Source organism: Amyelois transitella, chromosome 3, assembly GCF_032362555.1.
Source record: "Amyelois transitella isolate CPQ chromosome 3, ilAmyTran1.1, whole genome shotgun sequence".
NCBI lineage: Eukaryota > Metazoa > Arthropoda > Insecta > Lepidoptera > Pyralidae > Amyelois > Amyelois transitella.
The window spans coordinates 2,908,728-2,920,046 of NC_083506.1; the positions used below are offsets into that span (position 1 = coordinate 2,908,728).

General features: G+C 45.7%; 1 protein-coding gene across 1 annotated transcript; it reads right to left on the minus strand.

Annotated features, from left to right (window-relative positions):
• Positions 1-8,960: 8,960 nt before the first annotated feature.
• On the minus strand, positions 8,961-11,090 carry LOC106133446 (uncharacterized). Its single transcript, XM_013333176.2, has one exon. The coding sequence runs from the start codon at positions 11,088-11,090 to the stop codon at positions 8,961-8,963; it is 2,130 nt and encodes a 709-aa protein (XP_013188630.2).
• Between the last annotated feature and the right edge of the window lie 229 nt (positions 11,091-11,319).

Sequence of the window (11,319 nt, forward strand, 5' to 3'; positions counted from 1 at the left end):
CATACATCTATATCCCTTGCGAGGTAGACAGAGCCGACAGTCTTGAAGAGACAGAGGCCACGTTCAGCTGTTCGGCTTACTGATAGAATTGAGATTAAAATAGTGACAGGTTGCTAGCCCATCGCCTAAAAGAAGAATGACTGCGGCTGGATTTAAACCTGAGTAACCCTATGTGTCATGGTTTTCTTTCGGACCTCTTCATAACGGACCATAAAGCCGTAATAACATTTATAAAAAAGTATACCCTAACAAGGGAGTATTAAAAATTGAATCGATTAATTTTCCCGAGATGACGTCAATAAAGGCTCCAGGGCCGGCTCGCCGTCAATAGAGGCAGTGGGTGGACAATTACAGAGTGTGCAAACATTTGAGCCCACCTGAATACCTACCAGTAATTAATGATTGTTGCCACAAAAACAATGTACGAACACTTAGCGTAAGGACTTGTCCTTTATGGTGTAACCATGGTTCTTGGTTTTAGAATATATGCCAACTTTTAAAACCATAGCTGGCAGAATAAAGAGCGAAGGATGCTCCACCGCTGCCGCATGAAGCTGTGAACGGAATATGTTAATGGTATGTGCTTTTTATACTATGGCGGTTTGTTAAGATTTTGACTATTTCATGGTGTCAATTGACTATAAAGTCGGTAGCCTATTAATACGTAAGTCCTAGTAGGCCAGGTCCTTCGTGTAAAATCTAACTTACTCCACTACGATACTAGAATTTTATAAGTCAGGTTTTTACATGATGCAACTCTCGTTTCTCCTTCTTAATCTTGGGGGGGTACCTAACCAAGCTAGAATAAAAATAATAACCTTACTTATAGTATTAATTTAAAAAAAAATACTTGTTAGGAAAAAAATAAATTAAATGCATTTCCTCAGAAAAAAGATTAAGATATATGTTTTATCGGTGACCCCACCTGAAAGTTCTATGTATCGGGTAAGGCGTATAACATAAACTATTACGCAGAATGAGCAAGCCATTGGTATTCACAACGCAAGTGTTCGTTTCAAGTCTGGCTACTGATGTCATTGGCGCGAGCGAAGAATGGTGATAAGTTAGTCCATTTAAAATTATTGCGCGCCAAATCGATATAATATTAGAGAGAAAAAATAATGGATCTTATCTTGCAATTAGTCGCATATTTGATAAGTAGCTATACTGTAATATATTTAGTCGACCTCTTATATCCTACTAATATTATAAATGCGAAAGTTTGTGTGTATCAGGATGTCAGTATGGATATTTGTTACTCTTTCATGTAAAAACTACTGAAACGATTACGATGAAATTTAGATTTAGATTTTTGTAGGTAGCTGAAGACCCAGAACAACATGTATGCTACTTTTTATCCCGGAGTCCCCGCGGGAATGATTCCACGCGGACGAAGTTCCGGGCGGCCTCTTGTTTTACATAAATTTATTACATCACAGCTTGTCGAAGGGACAGATAGTACCTGCCATCTCTACAATTCTACAAATTGATTACTCTTGATTCACATTTGTTTTCCTGCACTTTAGAATAGAACCACTCCATATCCTTTTCATGGATGCCGTAAAAGGCGACTCCTCAAGGTCTATAGATTTGCGACTATATGTATCTGTTTATCCATATTTGAAAATACTTTCCTGCGTGCTCGTCTGTTTATATATCACTGCTGAATATACAGTACTTGAGTTGATTTATTTTATTTTTCTTTAATTGGAGATAAATTTTTATATTTTAAAAATCAAAACGGCCAGTTTTTGTTTCACAATTAGGTAACAAAAACTTCCATCTAGGAAAAATAAGTTAATAAACATTTTTTATTTTTATCGTTGAAACGGTCATACATAATATAAGATTTAAAAAAAATAATGGCATTAGAAGCACGCACGAGGAAAATATCTCGGCTCAAGGCCCCATGAAATTTGTCATTCAATCGGTCTGTGCGCTGCGTGTGCGCATAGGTTTGCTAACTGAGAGTTTCCTTCTGAGGCACACTGGGGGATAAGTTATTATGATAAACATTATTAATGTTCAAAGGCAGAATTGAACCTATAACACTTAAAGACCCTTAGCTTGAGAAACAAAAAAAGAAAAGAGAATTATTTAACAATTATGAAAGAGAATTTTAGTTGACCACAGACGGAGTAAGAGACAAAGGCTTGTTTAGATACATTCGAACTTCACTCATATTTTCTTTTGTACATCTTTTAAAGAATTATATTTGGGAAAATAACAATTTATCATAATCAGTATCTGAAATATATATCCAGCTTGACATATAATTTAAGTCGAGGACATTTTTATAAAAAATAGATATTTAATAACTATGTCACGTCACATTGTTAAAGTAACAGACGGCAACACATTAATAATAGGATTTAGACGTCTGAGAATTGCATTTAGTGCAGTTAGTTTAAATAAATCAGTCTTAAAAGTAATTAATCTTGATTTCAATGTTTCTTTAAAAAAAAAAGTAATTGAAAGCAATTATTATTTTACATACATACATATAGTCACGTCTATATCCCTTGCGGGGTAGACAGAGCCAACAGCCTTGAAAAGACTGAATGGCCACGTTCAGCTATTTGGCTTAATGATAGAATTGAGATTCAAATAGTGACAGGTTGATAGCTCATCGCCTAAAAAAGAATCCCAAGTTTGTCCCTTAGTCGCCTTTTACGACATCCATGGGAAAGAAATGGAGTGGTCCCATTCTTTTTTGTATTGGTGCCGGGAACCACACGGCATTATTATTTTATTGGAATTAATATTAAATGATACGGAGATGAATCGTATAACTTAGGATGGAAATGGAAGAAGCCTGTGTCCAAGACTGGCAAAAGTAGCTTAATTATTGACGATTAAAGATGTTGCACTGATAGAAGAGAAAAAATTAGTTCATTTTACTAATCTTCGTATGAAATAAAAGAGAGGTTACAACAAATAGTGTTCTCAGTGTGCCCCCAGCCTAAACAAGGAAGGACTAACAGCACGTCGACAACCGAAAATTGCTGGCGCATTCTGTGTGTCGTGAATTTTTAGAAGCGGTTCCTAGTTCCTTGTAGGGACGTGTGATGGCCACTGAACTGCTAAATATAGAAGAGTAATGCGAAAACTAGGATTTCGGAGAGGTCTCATAATAATTTATTAATATTAAGCAAATAATGAGGAATGATGCCTTTAAAAAAATTGGTTATAGTTGGTAATATCGAAGAAAGCAAATCATCGGGTCCGTCACTAACATAGTAAGATCAGACAGATACTTATTTTTAATTTTCTTTTATCTTAGGAAGGTTCACGTCCGTTTCTCTTTTTTTTTTAAATGAAAACCTCAGTTTATAAATATGTATATATTAAATGATTATGATACAATATGTGGTTGTTTATACTATTATTATAAATGGATAAAGTTTTCACCTTTGTTTGTTTCTAAGGGATCTTAAGAAACACTGAAGCGATCATGATAATTTTTTCACCATTAAAAAGGTAATTTTCTGATGGTGTAACAAGGTATGTGTGTACCACGGACAAAACCGTGGGAGGGGCGAAAGTTATACAAAAATTGAATAGATTAATCCTTTAAAAAAACTGTAAAAGCCAAAACTTGTTATTTTTTCCGGCTAAGGCTAACCATGACGTAAACTCTATTTTTACACTAATCGTTTTGAAAGCGGCTAATTAGTCTATTTACGTTACCAAATGGCTTTTTAATTTGACACTTGAATTAATTCCACTGCCCGTGAAATAGGGAAAAATACTCGACACTCTCATTATATACGGTGATCGGAAAATTCTTTGTTAATTTTGTTATTATAGATGTAAGATTGTTAATTTGTTTATTTCGATTTTAATATCTTTGGAAGTGTTAATTCTTCACACCAATCCGTAAATTAATTAAGAGTTATTGATATCTCGAAGCTACAATTATGTTCCGGCAAAAGTGTTGTTGAATATGTACTCACTCCTTTGTTACCCCGAGTGAATACTGCCTACAACTTTTTCATGAAGTTCTCTGAAGAACTTTTTCAAGAACTTCATGAAAAAGTTGTACGTGACGTGACCTGTACCGAAACTCTTTGAGACTGTCTGCCTCATAAGGCGTGTATATAAATGAATAACACGATTTTATTTAAATGCCGTGTTGTTCCCGGCACGAATATATATACGACCACTCCATCTCATTTCCCGTGGATGTCGTAAGAGGCGACTGAGGAATAGGCTTTTAAACTTGGGATTCTTATTTTAGGCGATGATGGGCTAGCAACCTTTGCTAGCACTATTTGAATCTCAATTCTATTGTAAAGCCAAACAGCTGAACGTGTTCTGTCAGTCTCTTCAGGACTGTGGGCCCTGTCTACCCCGTAAGGGATACAGACGTGACTATTTGTATCATTATTTTAATCGCACACACACAGTTTTTTACTTTATAGTGTAGACTGAGCCAATAAATGCAAGACATGAAATTAAGAGACCAAAAATAACAAGTTTGCTGTTCCTAATAAAATAATTGTCAGTATTTAACTAATCAATGTACCTAAGGATAGAATATTGGTGTACGATTTGCCCTAAGGTCAAGCGGGAACTGGCAATCTTCGGAGTTCAACTGGGGTGAAGACGGCTTGGCTGTTGTGAAATATCTTTATTATTTTAACAGTGCTTCAGGTACAATGTTTATTTCATTTATGTTTCACTTTATGTTGGACAATTTAGATACTCGTATTTTAGAGAGGTGAGGACGCAACAGGGATTAAAACTAATATCATGGGAAATATATGATGAGAGCGTCTGTGGGTTAAGTCTATTAATGAATTTTGATAAGATTTATGTAGTATCTTCTCTCTTTCTTATCTTAAGATCAAAAAGAGAGAAAAAAGAGACGGTTCGCTGATTAATTTGGCACTTACTATAAAAGCGAATAGAGAAATGTTATAAGACCACTAATAATAGGGACTTTCTGATACAACAAATTTACACATAAAAGTTAAATAAATATATATATAAGAAAACAGGCCTTTTATTAAATAAGTTAAATGAGGGAACTGAAATATATTCTTTGTAACGTATACGACATATTTTTTATTTTTAATAGTCCCATGAATTGATACCAAAGTAAGTACTAATCTTATTATATTGTTTAACATTTTATTTTTTAACAAATTCATATTTACAACCCGGGACACTTGCAAAAATATAATTTACCATCATGATCGACGGACAATCGAACCTAGACCTCAGGTTCATAGGCAAAAAAATTTTATCTGCTCTAAAGAGTCCATGTATGTTCGTTGTTATTGTTAGGAGTAATGACTACGTACATTAATCCTTATACAGTATCATGATGACATGAACAATTCCATGCTGGTCTGAGAGTTGACACAATCACCTGCCTTTCTTTTTACGCAGATCTATAAATTATAATAAGTTATTCGCATCCAAATATGCAATAGCTACGTGTCATGATTTTATAATATTTTCTGTAAAAACGAACGGGAAAGATGTCTGACATAATCTATCAACCCCTTTTTTTTTTTTTTTTTTTTTTTTTCTCCGGAGGGGAAATCCTTTTAACGGACTGCCTCCCGGGTATTCACCCGGGAGAGTGTGGGACTCCTGGCATCTAATGTGTCAGCCTACCCACTAAAACCCCTCCGGTGCGCCCTTTTCGCCATTTTGAGGACATCATGGGATCGCATGGCATTTCACCACAATGCCCTCCAGCTCCCCTGTGCGACTTGCCAGAGACTCTTACCGTTTAGGCGACCAGTAAGTTGCTGGCCGCCCTTTTTACTTTAGGGTCAAAATTTGCCCCTAATGAGGCAGTAAGCGCGCGCGATATCGCGCACGCCTTCTGCCCCCCCGTCCCCGACGATGTAGGGGCGCGTTAGGATCTTGTTCACGCGCCCTCTCAGCGGCCTCCTTCTGCGAGATGACGTGCTCGCAGAAACAGACAACTGCCATCCATTTGATCTCGCTACACAGCATCGCTGCTATGACGCTGTGCAGCGAGAGATCTCTGGTCCCTAGGACGTCTATAAGATCAGCCCGCTCGTCTGACCACCTCGAACACTCTGCCAGAGTGTGTTGAGCCGTATCATCTGGCTCCCCACACTCATGGCAGGCCTCTGTGGCCTCCCTTCCGATTCTATGCAGGTAATGACCGAAGCAGCCATGCCCGGTCATTACCTGCGTCAGTCTAAAAGTCACCTGGCCGTGGCGTCGGTCCAACCAGTTGTCAAACGATGGAAGGAGTGCCTCAATTGTACGCTGTCCAAACTCAGAGTTCTCGAGGGCGTTCCTCCATCGCTCCCGCAATGCCACAGCCAGGTTTTCGCCAGCCGCTCCCGCCATCTCAGGTGTCTCCGCCCGCCTCCTCCTTTCCCAGTATGACTCGCTTTGGGCCAGTGCGTCTAGTTCCCAGGGTGGGGTACAAGCCAATGCACAAGCTGCGGCCCACGCTATAGTGCTATAGGCCCTGCAAATGCGAATGGCCACCACACGCTGAGGCCTCCGCAGCAAGACCTTATTAGCTCTAGTGAGCCTGTCGGCCCATATCGGCGCCCCATACAGTGCCATGCTGCGTGTCACAGCTGCATATAGGCGCCGACACGTGGCACCAGGCCCGCCAACGTTGGGCAGAAGCCGGCTGAGCGCCGATGCTGTTCCCACTACACGAGGAGCCAACTGTTTGAAGTGCTCCCCGAAATTCCACCGAGGATCCAGTGTGATGCCAAGGTATTTTATATGTGGCATCACAGGGACCCTATCCCCATCCACCATTATGTACGCACCAGCTGGAGTCGTCCAACCTCGACCGCCAAAGGCGATGGCCTCTGTTTTGCTCAAGGCCACCCTTAACCCTAGCATGCCGATGCGGCGGATCATCACTTCCGCCGCAACAGCAGCCCGGTGCAGAGTCTCCTCAAGTTCGTGACCCCAGGCTGCAACAAGTGTGTCATCTGCATAGCATAATACTTGCACCTGGGGTCCGAGATCCCCGCGGATAGCCCAATCATACGCAATGTTCCACAACAGAGGTCCCAATACGGAACCCTGGGGAACACCACAGGCCATCGCCCTGGACGTTATGGCCCCATCTCTCTTTTCGTAGAGTACTACCCTCCCCGTGAGGTAGTGCCCTACAATCTTCCTCAGATAAGGAGGTATGCCATGATATCGGAGCGCCTCGCCTATTACCTCGAATGGGATGGAGCCGAAGGCGTTTGCAATATCAAGGGATACTGCCACGGCCCCGCCCCCATTCGCCTTTGCCCTCTCCGAGAATGTTCTCAGCGACCCGATAGCATCCATCGTAGACCGCCCAGTTCGAAAACCAAACTGGTGGGTCGAGATGTTGGGTCCCTCCCCTTCTAGATGCTGGATGATCCGGGACGCTATAATGCGCTCTAGCGTTTTCCCGACCTCATCCAGCATGACCAGGGGCCTCCAACCACTGGGGGAGTCCTCAGGTCGACTCTCTTTCCTCAGGAGGCAGAGCCGACCCTCCTTCCAAATTCCGGGGAACCGCCCTGTTCGAAGACAGTCTTCGAACAGATGCCGCAGACGGTCTCCAAGGTGTGTCAGCGCCACTAGTAGGACGCGGCCCGGGACCCCGTCTGGGCCTGGAGCTTTTCTGCGTCCCCGTAGGCGAGTGATGGCCCGGTCCATCTCCGTGTCGCTGACTGGAGGTACTTCTTCTTCCACTGAGGACTCTCTCTCGGGGGCCATTCTTGGCGGGGCAAACTCCGGAACTGTGGGGAACAGTCCCTCTACTACGGTGCACAGAAGCTCCGGTTCAAGGGAGGCCGTTGGGGGGGCGCATTGCATTTTGTTGCGCACTATTTTGTATGGCCGCCCCCAGGGGTCCCTGTCCAGCGTAGCCAAAAATTCATTGTGTGCTCGGTCCTTAGCCTGCACTATGGCGGAGGACAGGGCCATTTTGGCCTCACCTAGTGCTGCGTACAGGAGCTCCGCCTCACCTGGCAACCTGTTCCTTCGCCGCCTGCATCGGGTGTATTTCCGTCGGGCGCTATTACAGGTACTGCGGAGAATCGCAATCTCTTCTGACCACCAATAAACTTGTTTTTTCGCAGGCAGCGGACCCGACCTCCTCATGGAAGCGTCGCAAATATTCTGCAGGGATTCCCGAAACTGACAGGCCCTTTCTTCCACGTCGAGGGACCTGTCCGGCGTAGGCGTTTGCCAATTTTCCCACAAGGCCGCCTCTTCTGCTGCATCAGTATTGAGACTGACCAGGCTCCATTTCCGGAATCGGTTTCGCAGACGACTGTCTCTTCGGTTGAGTGGTTGCGCCAAACCCGTTTTGGAGACCGACATTCTGATGTACAAGTGGTCAGAGAGGGTCTCCACATCCTCCAGGACACGCCAACCCGTGACTCGTGTTGCGACGGATGGGGTTGCGAACGACAGGTCAACTATTGACCCTCCATTCCATCGCACACAGGTGTTGGCAGTACCCCGGTTTAAGACACACAATCCCGATGCAACCACCCAGTCGGCAAGGATCCTGCCGCGTATGTCGGTGACAGGTGAACCCCACATCTGCGATTTGGCGTTAAAGTCTCCCGCCACTATGACAGGTACGGGTGCCGCGCCAGCAACAATACGTCCCACCTCAATGAGCAGGGAATCGAAGTCGCTTCGCGGCTTCGATGGGGCAAAATACACCGCTATCAGTATAATTTCTCCCCATCTGGCCGCGACATACCCCGGTCCAGCACTAAGCTTTACTAAGGGCGGTCTGTCTCCCATTCGGGGAATGGTAATAGCGACCACCCCCTCAGTGTCCGAGACCCAACTGGGATGCGGGGGGACAAAGTAAGGTTCCGATACGATGGTAGCACTGATGCACCACTGCGCCATATGCTGTAAGAGAAGATCCTGAGCACGGGCGCAGTGATTGATGTTACACTGCAACACCTCTAGGGTAAGTTGTTGCTGCCTAGGCATCATTGCTCCATTTCACCACCTATCTCTGGCGCCGTTGTAGGCGCAGTTGGAGGCGCCGCTGTCGCCAGCCGTCCTTTGGTACGAGGGGGGTTGCAGACTTTACCCCCCATTACGTGATTTGCCGGCTTTTTTGCCAGATGACACACCGCACACCAGGGTTCTTTAACACCACACGCCGAGGTGAGGTGCCCCGCTTTGCTGCAGCGGTGGCACAAGTCCGATCTGTCCACTGGGGAAGGACATAAGGCTCGAGTATGACCCATACCCATACACCTAAAGCAGCGCATTGGCAAAGCCTTTAGGCCAATTACTCTGGCGGCTGACCATCCTACTAGGAGGCGGCCAGCCGTGATCAGGGTATTAGCCGCGGCGACGGGGCAGGTAACTATGACAGCCCCAGTCTGATTTGGTGCAAGCCGAATTTGCCCTAGTTTTACCTGTCCTAGTGGACAATTCCCGACCTTGGATACCTCGGCTTGAAGGGCCTCCGGCGTAACAGCTTCATTGAAGCCTGCAATTTTTATTTGCGCTGTTTTATATGGCCGAGATACCACGGCGACATCCCCCACCAATTCTCTTATTTTGTCGGCAAGGTTGTCAGCCGCGGCGCCACTGTCCCCACCTGGAATCTCTATAATACGAGCCCCCGTAGCGGTTCTGCGCACCGCAGCGTGCTCCACCCCTATGGACGATAATTGAAGAGTTGTCACCCTACTCATTACTGACTTGTAGTCGGTAGAAGACTCCGGCTTCAGTGTCACTACCACCGCTGATGATTTGGGCAGGGTGAAACTCTTTGGGGCTTTCCTACTAGTTTGCTTTCCTTTGCCTAATCCCTTGCCTTGTCCCCTGCGGACGACCATCGTCCAGGGTCCCTCAACGACCGCTAAAGGTTCAAGGGTGTCAAGGGCGTGAGCAGGATCCTGAGAAGCGGCGTCAGGAGCAAGCCCGGATTTCTTTTTCTTTCTTTTTCTTTTCTTTTTGCCCTTGGGAGCTGGGCCCGCTCTTGCAGGTGAAATCAGGGTGGATCCTGTTGTACCGGCCGTCACCGGCACCGTGGGCACCGGATTAGACTTTGATGTGTCCGCTCCCTGGTTACCTACGGCTTCTTTAGCCTCGAGTCGCCTTTGGTCCGCTGCTAGTGGAGGGCGTAATATCTCCTTAGGAGCAATAATGCGCCTCCTTTCAGCATCCTTGAGGCGGTCATTGACCATGCCTCCCAAAGACACGAACAGGTCCCGAGTAATGGTCTCCCTGAACTCGGTTAGGGCTTGCTCAACCCGGGCCATGAACGTCGAGTCCGAGGTGTTCTCCTGAAGCGCTTTTCGCTCTGAAAAAGCAGAGCGGAGAGCCTTCGTCTCCTGTCTCAGGAGAGCCAGTTCTTCACTCATCCGCTTATTGTCCGCCTTTAATTTACGAATCACCTCGGCCTCGGCCGTCTCCTCCTGCAATTTGCTTGCAGTGCCTAGCAGCTGCTGGCAGTTATCCCTCAGATTGGCCCAAATCGAGCTGTCCAAAGGTCCCGACCTTGTAGCATTATCCAAGATGGACTGGGCAGCCTTTCGGATAGTCTCTGCGTGACTCGCAATTTCAAGCGGTCCCCCAGCGGTCTCCTGATGAGAGTTGCGAAGGTATTGCGTCCCATGGTTGATATCTTCCTCGGAGTTGGAGGGAATCGTCCTGGGTTTCACTCTACCAGAGTGGGACTTGGCAGGTCCTCGCCCTCTTGCTGCGGTTCCGACCTTGGACCCCCTGTCGGGGGACAATTCCTCTTCCTCTATTTCGTCCGACCTGCGCTTAAGTTTCGGCCTGGTAGGGGGCGCTTCCGTCAAATAAACTTCAGGAAGGTCCTCCTCCGGGTCTGAAACATCGCTCGCGAATAGCGAACCGCCCGGCGTGCTGTACGGCGATCTCTCGCGCTCACATTCCCCTTTTGGGGTAGATGATCGCCCGCGGCTTCTACATCTGGCCACATTGCGGCCTGCAATTTTGGGGCAACGGCCCCGTTGTCGACTTTTGCCCCCCCCAGATACGGTGGGGCTGCCCACATCCAAGGACGTGGGGAGGGATTCTCCAACCGCAGAGCGGCCGGTACCCTCCTGGGGTAGTAATGTTTTGGAAGACGACATGTTCATTTTTTATCCTTTTTTACAAGGGTTTGGTCCCTGATGTTGGACGCTCGAGACGGGGTTCCCCCCCGCCACTCATCCCTTCGGCGCGCCCGTCCTTATTGGGATTGGGGTTATTTTTTATTGAGGTTTTCTTCCTCGTAGCATTGGCCATGACAGCCCCATCAGTAGGGGCGAAGATTTGCACTGCATCCACTCTGGTCTGATAAGAGCAGACGAGAGGGAGCGA

Excerpts from the sequence above, each read along its gene's own strand:
- LOC106133446 (XM_013333176.2), bottom strand. The coding sequence starts at position 11,090 with ATGTCGTCTTCCAAAACATTACTACCCCAGGAGGGTACCGGCCGCTCT.